The sequence below is a fragment of the Bos taurus genome, chromosome 20, assembly GCF_002263795.3.
Source record: "Bos taurus isolate L1 Dominette 01449 registration number 42190680 breed Hereford chromosome 20, ARS-UCD2.0, whole genome shotgun sequence".
NCBI lineage: Eukaryota > Metazoa > Chordata > Mammalia > Artiodactyla > Bovidae > Bos > Bos taurus.
The window spans coordinates 10,316,650-10,341,122 of NC_037347.1; the positions used below are offsets into that span (position 1 = coordinate 10,316,650).

At 44.1% G+C, this 24,473-nt stretch overlaps 1 protein-coding gene across 2 annotated transcripts; it reads right to left on the reverse strand.

Moving 5' to 3' along the window:
• Positions 1-967: 967 nt before the first annotated feature.
• MARVELD2 (MARVEL domain containing 2) lies at positions 968-24,447 on the reverse strand. Of its 2 annotated transcripts, none has more exons than XM_002696281.6 (7): positions 24,398-24,447; positions 18,270-19,433; positions 17,109-17,144; positions 11,183-11,331; positions 6,659-6,830; positions 3,621-3,671; positions 968-3,023 (listed from the first exon to the last, which is right to left on the reverse strand). In XM_002696281.6, the coding sequence occupies exons 2-7, from the start codon at positions 19,416-19,418 to the stop codon at positions 2,901-2,903; spliced, it is 1,680 nt and encodes a 559-aa protein (XP_002696327.2). In that variant the 5' UTR covers positions 19,419-19,433; positions 24,398-24,447; the 3' UTR covers positions 968-2,900. The 2 variants fall into 2 exon arrangements, with proteins under 2 accessions (XP_002696327.2, XP_005221502.2); XM_005221445.5 differs by having other exon boundaries at positions 24,227-24,447.
• Between the last annotated feature and the right edge of the window lie 26 nt (positions 24,448-24,473).

The following is a 24,473-nucleotide window of genomic DNA, read 5'->3' on the forward strand; positions in this document are numbered from 1 at the left end:
TTTTCCCCTATATTGTCTATCTTTTAAACAGTGGGGCATCTCAGTTTCAGGCTATGCAGACCATTTCTAGAAATGCACATATGAAAAATGCATACTTCATCACCATCCCTTTGGCTTCTCATTTGTATCTCCTGTTAAGACAGGGTCTCTCCTGTTTTACTGACTACCAAATCTTCAGTACTAGAACATCTGGCCAAAGAAGGCACTTGGCATATAACTGGCAAATGAATGAGTGAAGGATATATACTATTCTCCTTCCAAATTTTAGATATACTGATATGTTCTCATACTGTTTCAAAATAGAATACATGTCAAAAGTCAGCTGAAATAAAAAATATACAGGGAACTCTTTTTCTGAATCTCACAGCTTGTTCACGGTGGCTGTTATGTGTTGAACTGTGTCCCCTCCAAAAAGGATAGGTTGATGTCCTAATCTCTGGGACCTCAGAATGTGACAGTGTTTGGACAGGGTCTTCGCAGGTATAATCAGTTAAGATGAGGCGACTAGACAGTGTTGGTCCCTGATCCAATACGACGGCCGTGTGAAGACAGGCACAGGGAGAGGGACACGTGAGGACAGAGGATTGAGGGGATATGCACACAAGTCAAGAAGGTCAAAGACAGCCAGCCAAAAGCATCCGAAGCTGGAAGGCTTCCCCAACACGCTTCAAGGGAGCTTGGTCATGCTGACACCCTGATTGCAACTTCCAGCCTGCAGAACTGTGAGACAACACACTTATGTGTTAAGCCTGTGGTACTTGGTTAAGGCAGGCAGCCTAAGGAAACCAAAAGCGGCCTTGACTTTGAATTCCTGCAAGTAGTGGGGGAGGAGTCACCTGAGCATTATGACCTACAAGCTTCCAATGACTTTCCACTTTATTTTCTGATAATGGAAAATATTTTCAAGAACATGCCCAGTCAACTCAGGAATGCCAGCAAGGTAAACAATAAAGGGCACACACAAAACAACAGGTAACTGAAATTTTAATAAACCTACGTATTTACATAAAAACTGCAAAAATCAACATTACAACACGGGTTTTCAAAGATTAACATTTACAATTATAGTAAAATATAGTTTCACAAGTTAAATTTCCCTGACACTTCATTTCAGTATTAATCTAACTCTTTATAGTTAATCAAAGTGGTATTATTTCATCTTTTTTTTTAAAGCATAGGTGTTTTCTTAAGTGAAATGTTAACATGGGACCCCAGTATATAAAACAGAAAGTGAAGCTGTTCTAGTTCATGAGAAGGGTTTCAGAGGGGGCCTCACACTTCCCTCAGTATCACCTCTTAAGACTTGTAGCACCCTAAGCCTTGTCTGAGAACTGAGGACTGAAAATATTAACAATATACACTAAATGAGATTTCACTGACAAAGAAGAACTAGAAAGCTTATTCGGTAACCAATTTGTTTTTCCACATGCTTTTCTTTGGTTTTATCACCTTAGAAAATTCCTCAAGTATTAATTATGTGAATGGCAGCTATATGAAGCAAACATTATATTTCTGATTTGCTGCATTCTCCCACCTGGTCTCCTTTTTTCTAAACATTTTTGCTGCTCCTTAATTTTATCTTTCCAAAGCATTAGTTTTATGTCTTACTACTTCTTACTTACTTCCTACTACTTCCTTACTACTACTTACTTACTTCTTTCTCACCAGGAGAAGGAAATGGCAACCATTCCAGTATTCTTGCCTGGAGAATTCCATGGACAGAAGAGCCCGGTGGGCTACAGTCCATGGGGTCAAAAGAGTCAGGCACGACTTAGTGACTTGTACTTCTATACCTGGGAAATTATCTACAAGATAGATGCTGCCGAATAGGGTCCAATAACAATGATTTTTTTAAAAAACATTTTCAAGGCAGTCTCTTGTTCACATTAACAAAAATAAAACATTTCTCATGAATACAGCCTTAAAGTCAAGCTAATTCTTCGGATGATGAAGCATTCCAATAAAGCGAAGGGAGGTTCTAAGTAAGATGTAACATCACGGGGCCTTAGGATGGACGTCTAAACAGGACAGAAAAAGAAACAGTAAAAGCTCAGTCTTTCTATCTGAGGTTTAGAGGAATGGCTGGGCTGTGGGAACATGAAGTGGGAACACAGTGACGTTGATTAAAGAAAGGTAAGAAGGTTGCACTGGACCCCAGTGGGCACAGGGCCACAGGGAAGCAACATGTGTAAGAGTTATTTACAGGCCATGGCCTTGGGTTAGCTGGCTGGACTTGCTCATTACGGTCCTTTCTTTGAGACTTACTCTGGGTAGATTATTCACTCCACAAACACGTCTGTATTTCACAAACACTGGTGCAGTGCTTACAGTGTGCTCCAAGTGCTCACAAAAGTAACTCATTTAATCCTCATAACAACCCTGTGAGGTAGGTACTATAATTTGCCCCATTGTACAGATGAGGAAATGGACACAGACAGCTTAAGCAACTTGCCCACGGTCATAAGGCTTGAAAATGTTGATCTCGGATTCAAACCCCTTTCAAGGGAAGAAATGACATCTTTGGCTAGGATGAGACATTTGTCCTAAGAAGTCCCAGGAACTGGCCTAAGTAAAAAAGGAAAGAGCAGCACCAGGACTGATGACTTCACTCGATCGTCACACCACAAGGACACAATATCTGAATCAATTTGAACAACATAAATATAACTTGCACACAGATGAGTCCAGAATTTCTTCCACTCTCAGTAAAGGCCCTTAGTAAATTTGAATTTGTTTTGAAATGTCTGAAATGCAGCTTCAAACTGTCTTAACGTGACATACCAGCTAAACCAACCAGAAGCCTATTCATGAGGCATTTGCTTCTCTATCACAGACACCAGCATAAAAAAGATAGTAAATAAATATTAAGCATGATATAAAAAAGTGGCTTCAAATAAGTTTTAAGAATAATCCTGTACATCCCAATTCATTACTTTATCATATTCTTGAATCTTTTGCTTTATGTGAGAAAGTTTATTCTTCAGATAATCACAGCGTTCTTTTTTTTCTAGAAATGTAGGATCCTGGAAAAAAAACATAGCTGTTATCCCGGCTGCTGGCTTCCTCAGTGAAAACCATAGAAACACACATTATCACCCAGAAAATGGCTTTTCATAGCAGATTTCAAAATCTGCCCAACTAGAATAATAGGAAGTTCTCTACATGTACTTCAGTAGATTTTATTTTTTAGAACAGCTTTTGGTTCACAGCAAAATTGAGTCAGAAGTAGAGAGCTAACGTGCCCTTAACTTGAGTAGTTTAGAATACATTAAAGAGTAAACCATGGATTACTAAAAGCACTCCCCAACCTCTACTGATTTGTGCAATTAAGTTAGGGATGGAATTAGAAACCTCTAGAAGAACTTAAATCTGTGAATGAATGTGGGTGAAGAGCTCTGTCAGGGGGCTCATTTCCCTGGGTTCCTAAAGCAGGACACAGCAGAGTGTATTCAGGACAGAGAGGACAGAGGGCGCCCAGCAGCCACCCGCGGTTCCTAACAAGTAGCATCTTAAGAATCACAAAACAAGAACTACATTAGCTTCAACAATCTGAAGTCTGTCAGCCGACACCACTGTACCTGGATAAGGCTACACCATAAGAAGGAAATGGTTTTACTCACATTTTTCTTTTTCTTAAGCTCTTGGTGGATTCTTGAAATTCTCTCATGTTCCTAAAAATAATATATCATATACGTGAATGAAAATACTTGCAGTTACTCAGATCGTATCTCAAGAGGACTTCCCTGGTGGTCTAGTGGTTAAGAATCTGCCTACCAATGCAGGGGGACATGGGTTCGATCCCTGGTCTGGGAAGATCCCACATGCCGCAAAGAGCAACTAAGCCCGTGTGCCACAACTACTGAGCCTCAGTGCTGTAACTACTGAAGCCCGGTGCTCTAGAGCCCGCGCTCTGCAACAAGAGAAGCCACTGAAATGAGAAGCCTGGGCATCGCAGCTAGAGAGTAAGCCCCCGCTCGCTGGCACTAGAGAAAGCCCGCAGGCAACAACCAAGATCCAGCACAGCGAGGGGGAAAAAAAAAGAATGTCTCAATAGTACACTGGCCACTGAGTACTGAGTACACAGTGGAGACGAATAAGCCTGGCTGGCAGACTCCTGCCCGTGCAGAGCTCAGCCTGAGGACCAGAGGCTGTCTTTTGTGATACAATTAATATCTCCACTTTGGATAAGGCCTGGAGGAGACTAACTGCGGCCCTGTCGTTTGGCTACTTACTTGCCAAGCCGTGGTAAAAACCAGAGGAAATGAGTATTGTCGACACCCTGTGGGATTATCATTGGAGGACTCAGTGTCTCTGTGCCTGCTGTAATCAGGACCCTGCCACCCCACCAACTGCAGACCCACCTCCTGAGCCCTGTTCACTCATAAGCAGCCTACAAACCTGAGACCACCAGGCCTGGGCTTCGAGACCACACAAGATGGTTGGGTTTCTAACATCTGTCTGCCAACCAGCCTGCTATTTCCCAACCTGCACTGATCTAGATGCTTGGCGCCTGCTCCTCCCTTCCTCATCTAAACTTGGTCGCCCTTCTTGGAACTGTGGACCTTGTCTGTTCACCAAACGGTACTAACTGATCCTGGGCCTGCCTTCTGTGCTGGCCTCCTCCTGGTTCCCGGTACAGGTGTCTCTTAGCCAACACCTTTCCATCACTCCAAGGCTGGGAAAATGTCACGACTCCACACATTGGGCTTGGAGAGCTCATAGTTATAACTCATTTAAATGTACGTGTAAAAGTCTGGTCAAAACAAAATGCCCAACTAACAGAGGTCTCAGGAGAAGAATATACATATCTACATATAAAATATGCATGTGTGTGCTAAGTTGCTTCAGTCGTGTCCAACTCTTTGCAACCTATGGACTGTAGCCCTCCAGGCTCCTCTGTCCATGGGATTCTCCAGGCAAGAATAGTGGAGTGGGTTGCCATGCCCTCCTCCAGGGGATCTTCCTGACCCAGGGGTTGAAGCTGTGACTCTTATGTCTCCTCCTTTGGCAAGCGGGTTCTTTACCACTTTGCGCCACCAGGCAAGCCCCATATAATATGGATATAGACTCTATTTACATACATTTGACATTTATTAAAAAAATGCTGTATGAGTTTTAAAAATTTCAATGACACAAGTGGTAGATTAGATTAATACATTCTTTTTATAAAGGATAAATGTTCCTTTACATGTGTGTGTTCCTTTACACACAAATGTGCATAGCAGCATTATTTATAATAGCCCAAACACGGAAACGATTCACTGTCCATTGTCTGATAAATGGATAAAAAAATTCATACAAAGGAATATTATTATTCCACCACAAAAAATAATGAAATATTGATTTCTGACCCAACATTGATGAACCTTGAAAACATGAGGCTAAACAAAAGAAGCCAGACATTAGAGGCCAATTCCCAGGTGCCGCAGCAGTAAAGGATCTGCCAGTACGGGAGATGTGCATTTGATCCCTGGGTTGGGAAGAGCCCCTGGAGGAGGAAATGGCAACCCACTTCAGCAAACTTGCCTGAAAAATTCTGCGGACAGAGGAGCCTGGTGGGCTACAGTCCACGGGGTTGCAAAGAGTTGGACACAACTGAGTGCCAGAGCATGCACACACTTATATTACTGCATTTACACCAAGTGTTCAAAATAAGCAAATTCATACAGACAGAAAGCATTAGTCGTTGTCAGTGGTTGGAGGGAGGGGAAATGGGGAATTAGTTCTAAGGGGTATATTTTTTTTGTAGGGGTGATAAAAATGTTCTGGAATTAGAGTGGTAATGGTTATACAACTTTGTGAATATATTAAAGCCACCCAGGGAGTTTCCTGACAGTCCAGTGGTTAGGACTCTGGGCTTACACTGCTGAGGGAGTGGGTTCAATCCCTAATCAGGGAAACTGGGATTTCGCAGGTTGTATGGCATAGCTAAGAAACCCCACAAACACCCAAAACAAACAAACAAAAAAACCACGAAACCACTGAATTGACACTTAAAAGCAATGAATTTATGTCATGTGAATTATATTTCAATGAAAGAAATGCATGTCAGGTAAAAAAATGCCATTGATTATGAGGGCATCCTAATTTCCCAGATATTAAAATGTGAAAAAGACAAAACATTAGAGAAAAAGCATGAGTCTCCTATGACTGCCATGTCCACCTTGGTTTTCCTTTCTGCCATAGCCACGGTCATCGGTCTGAAGCACGGGCCCTGCAGCTCACACGTGCAGCCTCAGGTCCACTTTCCACCCTTACCCGCTGTGCTCTCTGGGCCTGGGGTGCAAGCTGCTCAGCTGTGACTTACCTGGAGAATGCACGGCCACTGGCGGCTCCTCTACACTCCGTCCACCATTTGTGAATAAACTCTCCTCCAATTATCTTAGTTTGAGTGTGCTGTCTGTCTCCTTTGGGACCCTAATTGACTCAGTGTGCACCTTAGGCAAATTTATATTTTACTTAAGTAGGAAAATAAAATGCAGTTTAACAATTGAAAGCAAAAGACATTAAATGATATATTTTGAATTGTCACCCTGAAGATCTCAAGTGACTTCCCCAGACAGCAGATGTATACGGTTATGCCTTCTCTACATTTTGGACAAAGTCAGAATTCATCCTTCCTCTATTGGAACTCTTCCCCAACAGTGCAGGCCCTCACCTGCTGGTTTTCTGAACGATGCGGCAATCTGCTCATCACGGCATCCAGCTCATCAAACTTCCTCAGGACAGCCTGGACTTCTGCGGAGAGCTCTTTGTACTCTGCAAACTGGTCCTGGAACACAGCTTTATAGCGTTCTCGCTCATCACTTGTCTGAATCATAGGGTATTTCCTGAGGAAAAAAAATAAACCAAAGTTGAAGCGTGGCCAAGACGGTGGAGTAGGAAGATCCTGAGCTCACGTCCTTCCATGGCCACAGCAAAATTACAACTATTTATAGAGCAACTATTGCTGAGAGAGACCAGAACACTAGCAGACGATATCTTCTACAACTAAAGATGTTTACTAAAGAAGCAACCACAACAAGATGGGTAGGAGGGCAGAGATACAGTAAAGTCAAGACCCATACCCCTGGATGGGAAGCCCACAAACGGGAGGCTGACTACAACTGCAGAAGGTCTGCTCAAGGAGTGAGGTGTCTGAGCCCCACACTGGGCTCTTCTGTACTAGGAAGACAAGGCCCCAGAAAATTTGGTGTTGAAGGCCAGCAAGCCTTACTTTCGGGAGACTCTGAGGCCTGTGGCAAATAGTCTCTACCCTTAAAAGACGCACACAAAATCTCACATGCTCCGGGATCCAGAGCAGAAGCAGTTATTTGAAAGACGTCTGGGTCAGACCCACCGCTGATCCTGGAGAGCCTCCCAGAGAGGCAAGAGGTAATTGGAACTCGCCCTGAGGACACAGACACTGACAGCAGCTATTCTGTAGAGCTCGTTCTACCACAAGCGCCATTCTGGAACCCTCCCTCCGGCTTACTGGTGCAGGGACCAGGCCCTGCCCACCAGCCTGTGAGCACAGTACTGGGATGCCCAGCCCACCAGCCTGTGAGCACCAGTACTGGGATGCCCTGCCCACCAGCCTGTGAGCACTAGTACTGGGATGCCCAGCCCACCAGCCTGTGAGCACAGTACTGGGATGCCCAGCCCGCCAGCCTGTGAGCACCAGTACTGGGATGCCCTGCCCGCCAGCCTGTGAACACAGTACTGGGATGCCCGGCCCACCAGCCTGTGAACACAGTACTGGGATGCCCGGCCCACCAGCCTGTGAGCACCAGTACTGGGATGCCCGGCCCACCAGTCTGTGAGCACAGTACTGGGATGCCCAGCCCACCAGCCTGTGAGCACCAGTACTGGGATGCCCGGCCCACCAGTCTGTGAGCACAGTACTGGGATGCCCTGCCCACCAGCCTGTGAGCACCAGTACTGGGATGCCTCAGGCCCAGCAGCTAGCCAGGTGGGGTCACAGTATCACTCACTAGGGGGCCAGGTGGGCCCATCCACCAGAAGACCAACACCAGCTCTGGGACCCCTAGACCCTGTAGCCAGAGACCCCAGGACCCAGCTCTGCCTACCTGTGGGCCAGCACTCGCCCCAGCACCTGGCCCTACTAGTGGGCGCACACCAACTCCAGGACCCCGGGACCTGGCGCCACCCCACCAGCTGACTGGCACTACCCTTGGGATCCCTTGGGCCCCAGCTTTCCCATTGACAGGCTGAAGTCATCGGACTAACCCTCCCCCCCACCCCCGCCCACCTTTCTTTCCCCTGGCCAGACCCCAGCATACCCACCAGCACCAGAAGACCAAGCTCAGCTCTGAGACACTTTGGGCCCCAAAGCAGCTGCCCTGGGACCGGATACAAGCTTTGAGACACCCTGGACCCCACAGCCAGCCATGCTAGGAACTAGCCTCATTCAAGCAGGCTGACCCTAGACCTGGGCTCCCCAGGCCTGCAACCACCAACCCTGGAAACCAGCTCTGCCCATCTGTGGACCAACACTAGCCTCAGGACCCCCGGGACTTCACAGGATCAACCTTGTGACCCAGCTCCACCCACCAGTGGCCAGCAACCTCCACACAAGGCCGGGCCTGGAGGCAGGACTAGGAGGCAGCCACGCCGATCAGACATCCACGGTAGGCAGCCTGCCGTCAACAGCAGGGCCCATGCAGCCGTCACAGGGGATACCGTTAGAGCATGCAGCTCTGGTGATGAGAAGGGAGTGCGCCGTGGGGACAAGCGGGACATCTTCTACAAAAAGCCACTACTTCAAGGCCAAGAAACAAAACTGCCAACCAAACACACAGAAATAAAAACAGCAAATTAGGCAAAATGAAGCCACAGCAAATTATGTTCCAAATGAAGAAACAAGATAAAACTCCAGAAAACCAAGTAAAGTGGAAATAAGCAAACTACCTGATTATACTCATAAAGATGTTCAAAGAACTCAGGAGAAGAGTGCATGAGCAAGGTGAGAAGTTAGAAGGTTTAACCAAAGAGTGAAAAAATAAAAAGGACACCAAGCTCAGCTGAAGAATATAATAACTGAAATGAAAACTCTACCAAAAAGGAGGCAATAGTAGATAAGATGATACACAGCCACAGATCAGCAAACTGGAAGACAGAGCAATGGAAATCACTCACTTGAGCCAAAAAAAGATTTAACAAAAAAATGTGAGAACACTCTAGGAGACCTCTGGGGCAGCATGATGAACACTGACATTCACATTATAGGGGTCCCAGAAGGAGAACAGACAGAGAAAGGGACAGAGAAAATATTTAGCCACATTAATAGCTGAAAACTTCCCTTCTGGGCAACAAAGGAAAAGCAACAATTTATCACAAGGGAACTGGCATAAGGCCATCACGTGACATTTCAGTAGAAACTCTGTAGGCCAGGAGGGAGTGATAGAATATATTCAAAGTGATGATAGGGGAACATCTACAACCAAGAAATACTCTACCTGGTAAGGCTTTCATTCAGATATGATGGAGAAATCAAAAATTTACAGACAAAAACAAAGAACAAACAAACAAACAATTTTATGGACAAGCAGAAGATAAGACTTAGTACTACCAAACTAGCTTTACAAGAAATGTTAAAGGAACTTCTTTAAGTAGAAAAGACCATTAACTAGAAACCTGAAAATTAAAAAAAGAAAAATCTTATTGGTAAAGGCAAATATACAGTAAAGGTAGTAAATCAGCCCTGTACAAAGCTGCTGCTGCTGCTGCTGCTAAGTCGCTTCAGTCTTGTCTGACTCTGTGCGACCCCATAGACGGCAACCCACCAGGCTCCGCCATCCCTGGGATTCTCCAGGCAAGAACACTGGAGTGGGCTGCCATTTCTTTCTCCAATGCATAAAAGTGAAAAGTTAAAGTGAAGTTGCTCAGTCGTGTCCGACTCTGTGCGACCCCATGGACTGCAGCCTACCAGGCTCCTCCATCCATGGGATTTTCCAGCCAAGAGTACTGGAGTGGGGTGCCATTGCCTTCTCGGTGTACAAAGCTAGTGAAAGTGAAATCACTCAGTCGTGTCCGACTCTTTTCGACCTCATGGACTGTAGCCTACCAGACCTCTGTCCATGGGATTTTCTAGGAAAGGGTACTGGAGTGGGTTTCCATTTCCTTCTCCAGGGGATCTTCCCAACCCAGGAATCAAACCTGGGTCTCCTGCACTGCAGACAGACGCTTTACCCTCTGAGCCATCAGGGAAGCCCGTATAAAGCCAGTAGGAAGGTTAAAAGACAGAAGCCGTAAAACCATCTATGTCACCTGTAAGTAGTGGTTGCCAGAGAGGAGAGAGGTGGGGGAAACAAAGAAACTGGTAAAGCAGATTAACAGGTAAAAACTTTCAGCTGCAAAATAAATGAGTCACAGGTACGACATGTCCAGTGCAGGGAGTATAGTCAATAACTACGTAGTATCTTTGTTTGATGACAGATGATAACAGACTTATCCTGGGGATGATTTTGAAAAGTATAGAAATACTGTATCATTATGTTGTACACCAGGAACTAACATACTGTTGTAGGTCAATTATGCTTCAAAAACAAACTCACAGAAAAAGAGATCAGATTTGTGGTTACCAGAGGCAGGGGTAGGGGAAGAGGAAGTTTAGGGAGAGAAAATTGGATGAAGGTCATCAAAACCTATGAACTTTCAGCTATGAGATAAATAAGTATCAGAGACACAATGTACAACATGATAAACACAATTAACACTGCTGTATGTTATATATGAAAATTATTAAAAGAGCAAATCCTAAGAGTTCTCATCACAAGAAAAAAATTTTTTCCTTTCTTTAATTTTATATCTATATGAGATGATGGATGTTCACTAAACCTACTGTGATGAACATTTTATAATGCATGTAAGTTCATGATTTCATTACACTGTACACACTAAACATAAACAGTGCTGTAGGTCACTTATATCTCAAAATTGGAAGAAAAGAAAATCAAAGTGATAACTTTTTCATTAAAACAAGAGGAACAGGAAATCAGCTTATTACCTTATTTCTCAGTGACCATACTGTACCTTCAGTTCAATATACTACCTCTCAGGAAACAAACAACTGTTCAAATATAATTGACTTTAAGCAGAGTATTAACTTGAAGATGAACAGAAAAACGAAATTCCAAATGGAACCTTGCTATCTCTACCTTGAAGAAAGGCAGATACTCACGCCACGTAGTCTGGCATCACAATGGGTTTTGGGATGTGGCCCGGGGGAATAGGTCCACTCAGAAGTTCAGGTTTCATTTTCGTTGCTCTCAGTTCTTTAAAATTAACTTCTTGGTCTCTCTGTCTCTCACAACTGGTGGCCATGTCACACTACAGTTAGAGGGGAAAAGAGGATTTATTTATAAACAGAGCAAAAAAAAAGTCAACTTCATTCTTAGAGGAATAAAGACCCAGCACAGTCAAAAATAAATAAATAATAATAATTTAAAAATCTAGTCTCATTAAAAAAAAAAAAAAAAAAGGAATAGAGTGCTTGGGGGCCCCACTGGGCAGTGCCCAGAATACCAAGCAGGCTGGAGAGGCTGGTGGATTCCAGGAGAGGGGTTTCCACATTACAAATAAAGGAGTAAGGTTCAGAGAGATTCAGTGAATTCAAGGTCTCACAGCTATGAAGTGAAAAGCAACAATGAAAACCCAGGCCTTTCTACTTAAGACTGCGCTCTCACTGCTGAAAGCCCAGGCCCTGTGAGTTGCACGGCACAGCCAAGGGAAAAAAAACCCTAAAGCCCCTCAAAAACAGTACTTTTTGACTTTTGGGTTCTTTAAATGAATAAAAGGAGGAAATCAGTTTACTTAAATGTATATCATGTCCGACTCTTTGTGACCCCATGGACTGTAGCCTATCAGGCTCCTCCATCCATGGGATTTTCCAGGCAAGAGTGCTGGAGTGGATTGCCATTTCCTTCTCCAGGGGATCTTCCCAACCCAGGAATCGAACCCAGGTCTCCCGCATTGCAGGCAGACGCTTTACCGTCTGAGCCACTAGGGAAGCCCTGGTATTCCTAAATGTGTATCACTCAATCCTAAAGTTCCCTGAAGTTCTGGTTGTGGTGCTGTGCTTGTTGCTCAGTCGTGTCCAACTCTTTGCGACCCCATGGACTGTAGCCCACCAGGCTCCTCTGCCCATGGGGATTCTCCAGGCAATAACACTGGAGTGGGTTGCCATTTCCTACTCCAGGTGATCTTCCCAATCCAGGGATCGAACTCAGCTCTCCCACATCGTGGGCGTATTCTTTAATTACTGAGCTACCAGGGAAGCCCAAGTAGCACACTAGAAATGAGGCTGTGATGGGCAGAGGTGGGCAAAGGCATACTGCTTTCCGTGACATAGAAGAAAGCTCCCTCCACTCCTCCGGTCTTCAGTCTGTGCTTGCTGAATAAAACTCCATCAACTAATTGAGAGTGGCTGGGGAGGGACCCTAGTCTATTGAAAACAAAATATAAAACAGGAATTTAAAACCTTGCTCTTTACCTGGTCAGGCAGCTTTGCAAATCCTTTGTTTCCTGATTTCTCTATCTCTCAGAGGCTGCCTTTGAGGTCTCATTTAACATTAGCTCACGCTAAAAACCTCCAACTGTTAACTCACCAAATAGTGCAGCCCATGGATAAGCCCAGCTTAGACGTGGAGGCTGCTGACTTGCCCTGGGGGAGGGCTACCGAGAGGGGAAGCCTGCACCCAGCAGGTGGAAGGAGAACCAGGGCTCCTCCGCAGAAACGATGCCCAGCCACGGACCCAAACAGCAGGAATGCGAGTGGAGAGCAGAAAACCCAGAGGAAACGGGATCAAACAAGACTATTTTAGGAAACATATTCTGAGGTTAGCATCTGTTGCACTTTGTTCCTCGCTGGTCAGAAGGCCACTTCTTCATCCTATTGAATTCTTTAATGCTTAATCTTGAAAATCCAACATGGTATTAAAATCAGTGGAAATTTTTTGGCTTAAGTAAGTGAATTTCCATTTCACGGCATCCCTTTCTAGCTTCTAAATATTTAACAACCTGTTTTCCCCCACAGCTGCTTGAGAAGTGTCTAGGGAGCACACTGACCCTCTTGGTCAGCAGTGCTGGGGCAGGCTCAGATTGCATGGTCAAAATCACGAATTCTACCCGGGTAGTCACATTGGACAGGAGAGTCTATGTGAGGCTCCCCCCTCAGTCAGTCAGTTCAGTCGCTCAGTCGTTTCTGACTCTTTGCAACCCTGTAAATCGCAGCACGCCAGGCCTCCCTGTCCATCACCAACTCCTGGAGCTTGCTCAAACTCATGTCCATCCAACCATCTCATCCTCTGTAGTCCCCTTCTCCTCACACCTTCAATCTTTCCCAGCATCAGGATCTTTGCCAGTGAGTTGGTTCTTTGCATCAGGTGGCCAAAGTATCGGAGTTTCAGTTTCACCATCAGTCCTTCCAATGAATATTCAGGACTGATTTCCTTTATGATGGACTGGTTGGATCTCCTTGCAGCCCAATAGACTCTCAAGAATCTGCTCCAACACCACAGTTCAAAAGCATCAATTCTTCGGCGCTCAGCTTTCTTTATAGTCCAACTCTCACATCCATACATGACTACTGGAAAAACCATAGCTTTGACTAGACGGACCTTTGTTGGCAAAGTAACGTGTCTGCTTTTGAATATGCTATCTAGGTTGGTCGTAGCTTTTCTTCCAAGGAGCAAGTGTCTTTTAATTTCATGGGTGCAGTCACCAAGTTTTTTCAAGCCAAAGCTATTCATTTTCCTTACTTGCCCGTCCCTAATTCCAAGATTTACCTTTTAATATAAAAAGGAGTTCTAAGAAATCATATTTCCACACAGACTATCTCACCTGCTTTACATTTTCCCCCCTGTTTTTATGCTCTTAACATTTTCTTTCACTCCTTTTGGGTGAACCACACTGATATCAATTCAGAAAATCTCCTGGGGAAAAAAATCTAGAACTAGACATGACACAAAAATGAAAACCTCTTCAGGCTTTCACAGGAAGGAAGTTAGTTGGGCTCCAGCCCTAGGACACACCACTCTCAAACAGTACTCCAGATTACAAACACATGGCCCCAGATTTCATGACCTTTCTCTGCATCTAGCAAGAACTAGTCTTGTCACAGAAAAGCTTTGCTGTGAGGCAAGAGAAATCAATTAAGCCTGGGGTAAGTAATGTTATGGATACAATTACTAAGCTTTTCAAATAAAAAATGGGCTGGAGGAATACATTGTCAAGTTAGAAATGGGGAGAGTCAGACATGTGTTTCAGGGTGCTTTTGTTCAATTTCTGATTGTCCCTCCCTGTAAGTGTATTTGATGTCATGATGCACAGACCCCAATCCCAAACCCACACTATTACTTTTTATGCCCAGATTAGATTAGAAAAAATTATTTATTTATTTGGCTGCATCAGATCTTAGTTGCAGCATGTGGGATCTAGTTCTCTGACCAGGGATTAAACCCAGACCCCCTGCATTGGGAATGTGGAGTCTTAGCCACTGGACCACCAGGGAACTTCTTCAGGTTAGATTTTGACTTTTCTAATTTAGAAATCTGCTCAACACTTAAGGACTTAGAACTTCTTTCTGTAGAAAACTGATGATCCATTTAGCTTACTCTGATTGTTAGTCACTGAGTTAGTCACAAGTCTAACTGAAATGTATATCCTGACGCAATTAATGTTGAATAAATAAATGAACATTTAAAATGAACTAAAACACAAGAGAATCAGGAAGTTAAAACAAAGTACAATTAAAAAACAACCAAAATGCCCCCCCTCCCAAAGCAGTATTTCTCTAATTCTATGAACAATGTTTCAACTGTAGAGGTTTGTAACATTTGGTCCACACTGTCCTGTGAGAGAGAAACTCTTCAATATTCTATACATCAGCTATTAATACCAGTCTCACTTATTCCCATGCATGGTCAATCAGGACTGGTCAGATATCCCTTGATTTCTAAAGACTTATGGATCTCCAAGAAAACCACAGCAAGGCTCAGCTGTAATTCAGATGACTTCATATATGTGTCAATCATTTAATGCAACTGACCCTTTAAAAACCATGACTAATTACAGATCCTCAAAGTTGCTTTGATCAGCGAATAATGTTGAACTTGAGATACTATCATTCATAAATTGATTTCCCGAGGAGATGACATAGAAACACAAATCTGTGAGTTATTTACTTTTGTACTTCTTGCTCGCTTGCTCTCACACTCACACACAATCACTCCACTAATCTTTTGTCTGTGTTTTTCACTAGATTTGTAAGCCCCTGGGAAATGGAGATAATGTTCCTTGTTGCATCCATGTCACTGGCCCACAACCTGTCACGTGTTTGTTCAATGAATGAATTAATGATGACACCGATGCTTTAATCATGATTGCTGAGATAGGCTGTTGTTCATCCACTTAATAACGTTCTTATTTCAACATGAACAAGATGTTTTCAAATAGTATTAATATTTGTATGTTACAACGTAATTGAGAACAAAGTAAAAAAGAACCCCATCAAAGGTATTTTCAAAATGAATGCATTTAACAAAAAAAAAAGAACTTAAAGAAACTAGCAACCCAATTAAAAAAAACTGGACAAGATATAAACAGACAGTTAATAGGGAAGAAAATGCAAACATATGAAAAAGGCTCAACCTCACTCCTGATAAGAGAAATGCAAATTTCTACATTAGTGATATTTTTCACCTACCAGGTTGACAGATGTTAACAAATTTCCTAACACTGTGTGGTGAGGGTGTGAGGAAGCCTGTAGTGTGTTGGGGATAGAAATTGGTAGACCTTCTATTGGGCAATCTGGCAGTCAAACCAAAAATGTACATGTCTTTTGATCCAGAAACTCTCTTCTCAGAATTTCAGTGTTCTTGCACGTATATGAAAGGAAGTCCGTATAAGTATGTAGTCGTATGTATAAGGTTATTCACTGTAGCACTATTTTTAATAGTGAGAGGCTAGAAACAACTTACATGTTAATATCTGACTAAATGAATTACAGTCTAACCACAAAATGCAATATTCCGTAGTTAGAAACCAAGAATGCAGAAGTTTTCTATGTACTAATAAGGAAAAATCTTAGAAATACATTGTTAAGAGAAAAAAATAAGGGATATAACAGTAGGTATGGTATGCTACCATTTGTGTAAAAGAAGGAGTAAAGCAAATAGATATCTAACACACTCCTGAAAGGAAATACAGGATACTGGTAACACTGGGTGCCCCCACGGGAGAACTGGGAAGCCACCATACAGGGACGAGAGAAGACTTTGTGAGACAGCCTTTTGCATTTTGAATTAAGGGAATACACTTCCTTTTTAAAGAAACAAACAAATCCAGAGGTTGGATTCTTATCTTCTTGCTTAGAAATAGTGCCCAGGGACTTTCCTAGTGGCCCAATGATTAGGACTCCATGCTTCCGCTACAGGGGCACGCGTTCAATTTCTAGTCCAGGAACTAAAATCCCGCATCCCATGTGGCCTCCCCGGCCTCCAAAAAAAAGGAAAAAAATAATGCCCAATATCTTAAAAAAAAGAACTTTTCAATGAGGTAAAATTATGATTGAAATATGTTACATATTCTATATATACAATAATTATAATAACAGCATCTCAGTTAATCCTCTCAAGCAAACTTGTGAGGTAGAAATTATTAGTATCTCAATTTTATAGATTAAGAAACTGAGGCCTGGGAAGGTAAGCACCTTGTCTACTGTCACAGTTAGTAAACTGTGGAATGGGGATTTCTTTCCCAACACGACAAAATTTGGCATCTGAAAGCAGCGTGACAAGAATAGGAAAGAATGGAGAAGAACTGAAGACACTGAAAAAAATGAGGGAGAATCGCCTTCATTAAAAAAACAATTAAATATATAATAAGAACCAACTGTGTTCACTTGCAGAAACTTTCAGCTAACAAAACCAAAAGATGCTACAAATAGCCTTGTCTGATTTGGCCCTCTTCGTATTAGAAAAAAGCTAAAAAGTTCTATTACGAACTTACTGCAATAGATACACTTTTACAGGCAGGTGATCTACAAACAGACAAGAGAGAAAATTGGCAAATCCAGAGATAAAATATGATGTGGACTTTGTTCTTACCATTTTCCTTTTCGATGGCAATGATGGCTCACTTATCTGGAACAGAAAGAGTTAAAATGACTTTTTAGAGGTGTGTGAAGCTACTGAGCAAATAGTTTTGTCCCTTTGTATTTACAGCCCAATTTCAATTTTATAGATACTGCTTCTCTACAGATGGATTCCTGACTCTCCTGGCCACACTTTGATGGACCAGTGGAGAATGAGAGGAGGAGAAATAATTGTGACTCCCTGTCAATCAGGAGCAGAGAGCAGAGCTGGCAATAAGGAGATGGTGGCGACAATTATGGAGTTGCCTTGAACTACCTAGAGATTTTATTTATTCTTGATTCCCACTGCCTCACACAATTAAAGAGTTTGGAATGGTTACATTATTAATTTTATAATTAAAAAAGCTACACGTCAGTATGTCTTAACATTTAGGAAGTTACAGCAACACAAACAGGCATCATTCAAGTTTAATCAACCATTATGCAAAGTCTTATAAAAACAAGCTTCTGTTAGGAAAAGGAAAAGAAATAACAGAATTATATGAGTGACAGCCATCATAACATAGAATTTGAAGTGATATTAAGAACTCCATTATTATTAAATTACATAAAATTATAAGGATGTGTTTCACCATCTGATTTCACACTGATTAGAATTTAAAATTCTGTACTTTGCATACACAGATGTAAAACTTAAAAATATGCTTACAATACTGAGATAAATTTATAAACTCCAAGAAAAGTGGGTTTCAGATTTCATTACAGATTTAAATGAGCACTTTGCTCTTGCAACTGAACAATTATGCTTTTTATTAAGTCTTACCATACTAAGGAATCAAGATTGTTCTTAATGATGGGCCATTTACTTTACTGAATATGTTGTTATTCTTCTTTATGGAAATTCAATAGCTGTGTCTTCTCTTACCTATTGGACAGACAATAGTGCAACCAACGAACTATATATTACCTTACACATCTGGGGTCTACTTGCGACATTACACAGCAGTGACACGCCAGAGTGGGTTATCTGGTCAGAGCACGTCAGATACGGAGTGAGGCCTTTGGAACTTCAGACCATTAAAAACAACAACGACGGCTTTGTTTTGAGAACTATAGGTATTTAAGGAGGGAGCTAATAGCAGAAAGAAAGAACAAAGATGGTGAAATCCCTTACCTCCTGCTGCTCAATGTATTCCCTGTGTCTCCGAGCTGCCTCGTGCCTCCACAACTTTAGGCAAACCAAAGCACCGATGAGATAAACAATCATGGTGACAAAGAGGAAGATCATGGCTGCTATCTGCCCTCCTTCCACCCGGCAGAATCCTGCGTTCACTGGCGTGTTAAATAACGGATAGTAGCAGAGTCCCCCTCGGTTGGTATCATTCACGTAGACTATGGCTGCGGCCATGTACAAAATGAACAAGGAGACATTGATTCCAAATTCAGTGAGGGGCCACCAATTTGAGTCCAAGAGGATGGTCCGATAATACATGGACATGCCAAGCACCAGGATGATGATGGTGGTCACCCAGGCCAAGCCAGCAACCACAAGGACAAAAGCAGTTTTGGGGCCACTGTAGTAATAGCCCCCATAGGTGCTGCCCAGGCCACCCACGCCTCCGATGCCGTAGGGCTGTGAATACCCAAACATGTTATACCACTCGCTGTCCTTGTGAATGTACGCTGTGACACAAGCGAAAACGCCGGCCCCCAGCAGCAGCTCGGCCACCCCCAGGATCCGCAGCAGGCCTGCCCACGACTTCATGTAGGAGTACCTAAGGTGGTACTCCTCCACCTTCTCGCTGTAGGTTCGGGCTGTGTGCGTGTGTCGGCCTAGGGATCCATAGGGATCGTGAGGAAACACGGCCTCAGTCTCTTTCTGGGAATGCCAGCTGCCTTCGGACTCGCCGTGAGGATCTTTGCAGGAGTTTGGGGGTGAACGATGGTTTGATCTTGTGGGCGAGGCTGGAGGTGAACACTCCACTCCATCGGAGATGTATCTGATGTCTGACACTGGCTTATCCCACCCCGGGTCCTTTTTCTTCCCTCTGAAGAAGTTCTTCCAGGACTCAGGGACAAAGCGTCTTACAGGCTTGAGATCCGGCGCTATGGCTGGTTCCTCTGTGTCACTTGAGTAGAATTCTGGGCCGAAGGGTGGCTGTAATGGGAGAGGGGGTGGTGGCAATGGATCAGCGCTCACAGCCAGCTCACTGTCTCGAAGAGTCTGGAAGGTTCTTACGGTGCCATCTGGATAGTCCGAGTCCCTTGGGACCTCATCATAGTGTCTGTCCCGATTCCTGGATCTTCTGTCACTGGATGACATTTGTGATGTTCACACCTGGGGTCAGGATTAAAGTTATCTCTTATGCTTAGTTATGTATCCCTTCAATGATGCTGGTTTTAGTCACTTAGTAGCAAATGATCATATTCAGGAAACCAATATGATCATATCTAATCATCATGATATAGAGAATGACAAAGCAAATAAATACATTTTAAACATGTGTAACAATTACATTAGCCAGGGATACAGAACCATTCTATGAGATTTAAGGGCAATTAAAATCTTAAACCTTAGGGATTACAGCATTTATAAGTCAAATTTACCTACGAGCCCTATAAACAACAAAATGTAAAAAACCAAAAATGAGACTAAATTTTAATGCAGGGTGCTAACACATTCCAAGCAGAGTCCTTTCCTCAAATATCTAAATAAACATATTTAAGAGTTTGAGCATACCAAAATTTGATGGGTCAGCAAATACTCACTTTCATTAACTCAAGTCTGTTTTGGAACAGCCCATGAGAATCAGTCTGGTAAACACATGGAGTGGAGAGCCCCTTTCCTTCCTAACTTGGGAAGTCATGTTTTGGGAGTCACTTCTTCCACTGTAATGGGATAACGCTTGATACTAGAAAATTGACTTCTCAGAGCCACAGCAATGCCCATGGACATCACTCTTTCCAGAGCAATTATTTAAAGGTGATTTGCTGAGCCATGGAAAGACTCATAAAGTATCTCAGAAGACTTGCCTGGTGGTCCAGTGATTAAGAATTTGCATGCCAGTGCAGGGGACATGCGTTCAATCCCTGGTCTGTGAAGATTCCATCTGCCTCCGGGCTACGAAGCCTGTGGACCACAACTACTGCGCCCAAAGCTTTAACCCTGTGAGCCGCAACCCTGTGAGTTGCTTGGGCGCAACTGAGCCCAAGCGCCTAGAGCCCGTGCTCTGCAATAAGTCACACACCGTTAACTAGAGAGTAGCCCCTGTTCACTGCAACCAGAGAAAGCCTGTGCATAGCAACAAAGACCCAATGTAGCCATAAATAAATAAAAAATCTTTTTAGAAGGTGGTGTCTCTTTGCGACCCCATGGACTATACAGTCCATGGAATTCTCCAGGCCAGAATATTGGAGTAGGTAGCCTTTCCCTTCTCCAGGGCATCTTCCCAACCCAGGGATCAAACCCAGGTCTCCTGCCATTGCAGGTGGATTATTTACCAGCTGAGCCACAAAGGAAGCCCAAAAAGCTGTCTTGCTAAGCTAAGTTGCTTCAGCCGTGCCCGACTCTGTGCGACCCCACGGACGGCAGCCCACCAGGCTCCCCCGTCCCTGGGATTCTCCAGGCAAGAACACTGGAGTGGGTTGCCATGTCCTTCTCCAATGCAGGAAAGTGAAAAGTGAAAGTGAAGTCACCCAGTCGTGTTAGAGAGTATTTAATCCATCTGAAAAATAGAAAATATCTATAACTTTTTATCAAACTTGATGATTTCCTTCAAGAAATCAATGACCTGAACATATATGCAAAAAGGAAACTATTTGCTATTATAACTACTATGTTTAAGGTACAATGCTTTTCTCCCTCAAACTGCTCATGAGTATTTATTGAAGGCTCACTGGGCACATGGTATTATACTTGGCACTGTAAAGTTCTCAGAATTAAAGCTGGTAATCCCACCTTTACGATGTTGAACAATTTAGAAATTCCTAAGGTTTTGTTTTTACTTTGTCAAACAGAGATCTATCACTCAAACAATTATTTACCAAGTACCTCTCACGCACAAGGTTTCCTGAAGATGTATCGGTGAAAAAAGTTGATGGAAATCCTTGCCTTCATGCAGCTTAAATTCTGGGGGTGGGGAGCAGGGATGACAGATGATAGATAAGGCAAGTGAAATAGATGCCAACGAACAAAGTTAGGAAAGAGGGTAAGAAGTGCAGTGTGGATAGGATGCTATAATTTTACATAGAGTGGCCAGGGAATTCTTCAGAGAGAACAAGACATCTGAATATAGAAACGAAGGAGATGAGAGAAGATGCCAGGCAGGTATCAGGGGAAGTGTTTTGGGCAGCTGGAACAGCTAGCATAAAAGCCTTAAAGTGGGAGTGCCTAGCATTGTTGAGGCATGGAGGCAGCAACAGCATGAGGGTGCGTAGCAGAATTGAGGCTGTCTGAATCCTTAGGACTTAAAAATCATTAGAAAGGATTCAGGCTTCTATTGGGAGTGACATGAGAAGCCACTGGAAAATTTTCAGTAGAGGTCTGACATGATGTTATTACCTTTTTAAACAGGATCACTCTGGATGCTGTGTTAATAGTACATTCCAGGAGAAAAGAGTGAAAAGAGGGAGACCGGCTAGGAGGTCACTGAAATACAGTTGACCCTTGGCCAACACAGGAGGAGTTGGGATTCCAAACCCAGGGATTCAACCAACTGCAAACCACTCAGTACTGTATATATATTTATTGGAAAAAAAAAGTATCTCAATGGACCCTCACAGTTCAAAGCTGTGTTGTTCAAGGGTCAACTGTACTCCAATGGGCCATGGTTGTGGCAACAAAGATGGCAAGAAGAGGTCAAACTCTCTGTACAGGGAATTAAAATTTTTAATAAAGAAACTTCCAAACACAATAAAAAGTGGAAAGAATAGTATTACGAGCCCTTATGTGCCCATTAGCAACCTTCAATAATTATCAACTTATCAATACTGTTTCATCTATACCTTCCCCCTTATTCATGAATAGATTAAAGCAAATCCCAGACATCAGATCATTTTATCTACAACATTTCTACACTGCCCAGCTTAGTCCTTGGAGGAGCAGCCTAAAGAGAGTCTAAGATACCTGTTAAAAGTTCAGGCAAAGCTAACAAGTAGGTAGGCTGCCCACTGAAGGGTATATACTACCACAGACTAAATACAATCACCTGGGTATTGAGTGGAGCTGGAGAGGTCTAAATTCTGGGGTTTTCTAAAGGGGCACTCCAATTTTAAAGAATTAACTGTGAGTCCCAACATGGTGCCCAATGAAAAGTAGGAGAAAAAATTTAGTACAGAAAATCATTTATATAAATGATAGCAATTAGCAGTATTTTTTGGTCCTTTATCTCTTTATCTGTTGTCTAAAAGTACTTAAATTCTAAGAATGCGTAGTACTAGTATAATTCTTGAAATACATTTTCCTAAAAAAAGTAGAGGCAAAAGCACAACAAATAACTTTAACAAGTTTTACATATCCTTCAATATCTTTGATATACAGGCATTTAAGGGATACCAGTTTGGCGAATGGAGAAGGCAATGGCAGCCCACTCCAGTACTCTTGCCTGGCAAATCCCATGGACGGAGAAACCCGGTAGGCTGCAGTCCATGGCGTCGCTAGGAGTCGAACACCACTCAGTGACTTCACTTTGTGATCACTTTCATGCATTGGAGAAGGAAATGGCAACCCACTCCAGTGTTCTTGCCTGGAGAATCCCAGGGACGGGGGAGCCTGGTGGGTTGCCGTCTCTGGGGTCGCACAGAGTCAGACACGACTGAAGCGACTCAGCAGCAGCAGCAGCAGTTTGGCAAAAGGAAATGGCAATCCACTCCAGTATTACTGCCTGGAAAATCCCGTGGACAGAGGAGCCTGGTAGGCTATAGTCCATTGGGTCGCAAAGAGTCGGACACGACTGAGCGACTTCACTCACTCATAATGGATCTAATTTATGCTCACTTCTAATGGCATCACCGACTCAATGGACATGAGTTTCAGCAAACTAAGAGATAGTGAAGAACAGGCAGGGCTACATACATGGGGTTGCAAAGAGTGCGACGCGACTTAGAGACTGAACAACAGAAAGACTTCTGAAAAGTAGCTTATTTGAATTAGATCACCTTGGTGGTGGTTTGGTTAAGTCGCTAAGTCGTGTCCGACTCTTGTGGCCCCATGGACTGTAGCCCGCCAGTCTCCTCTGTTCCTGAGATTCTCCAGGCAAGAATACTGGAGTGGGTTGCCATTTCCTTCTCCAGGGGGATCTTTCCGACCCAGGAATCGAACCCGGGTCTCCTGCATTGCAGGCATATTCTTTACTGACTGAGCTACAAGGGAAGCCTAAGATCACCTTAAAAAGTCAAAATTCCAAATTTGGAGAAATGTGTAATAGCAAATTATGTGATTTTAGAAGGGTTCAGTCAGTTGTATTTTTACATTTCTATATCTGGATACCCCTAGCATCTTTCAGGGTCTCATAGAGCGTCCAGTTAGAATCAGCACGCTGAGGCAGGGCGAATTTTTGTTTTGTTCAAGCCCCGGGGCCCTGACTTCTTTCGGTCTGCACACACCATAGCGGTGATTAGAAGAAACGGTCTCCCCAGGAAAGTTACAGGAATCCAGTTGGTCACCTTTACACCACAGAATCACCACTTAGCTGGCTTTTAAAGTTACGCTGGGCCCCAGACACAGGCAGATTTCACACACTACTGGTTTCCAGTGGAAAGGGAACTGCGCTTTGAACCGGGAAAAGTTGCAAGCATCCTTGTCGGGGTCTCTGCCCAGGCCGCGGCTCGTCGCTCCGCACCCCGCCCCACCTATTCGTTCGGTCTTTAGCTCTGCACCCCCAGGTACACGTCTCCGAGTCGGAGTGAAAAGGCATTTTCAGTCTTTCAAGATTCCGGCCCAAAGCGGCCGGAACTAAGTTGGGCCGGACCAGCCCAGGTCGGAATAGCCCTGAGCCCGGAAGCACCGCGGCTTCCCGGCCGGGGGTGGGGCGCGTCTCGCCCGGCACCTGTGTCCGCCGCGTGAAACCTGGCTGGCCGAGGGGCCCTCCTGCTTCCCAGGCCCCAGCTCTCCCCGGGGCCCGCACCCCTTACCGCGCCGGCGGCCGGCCTCGGCCGAAGGTAGTGGCGGGCGGCGCAGCAAGCGCGCGGCCAGGACGCTCCGAGGGGCCTACCCCCCTCTCCACCGCGCACCTGCCTGGGGTCCGCCGGCCCCTCCCCGCCCGCGTCCCGGTCACGTGGGCCCCACCCTTGGGCCCAGCTCACCTGAGCGGCCACCTGCCAAAGCGCCCTCGCCGCCCGCGGCTCCGAAACCCAGATCGGGCTCCTGGGGCGGGGCCGG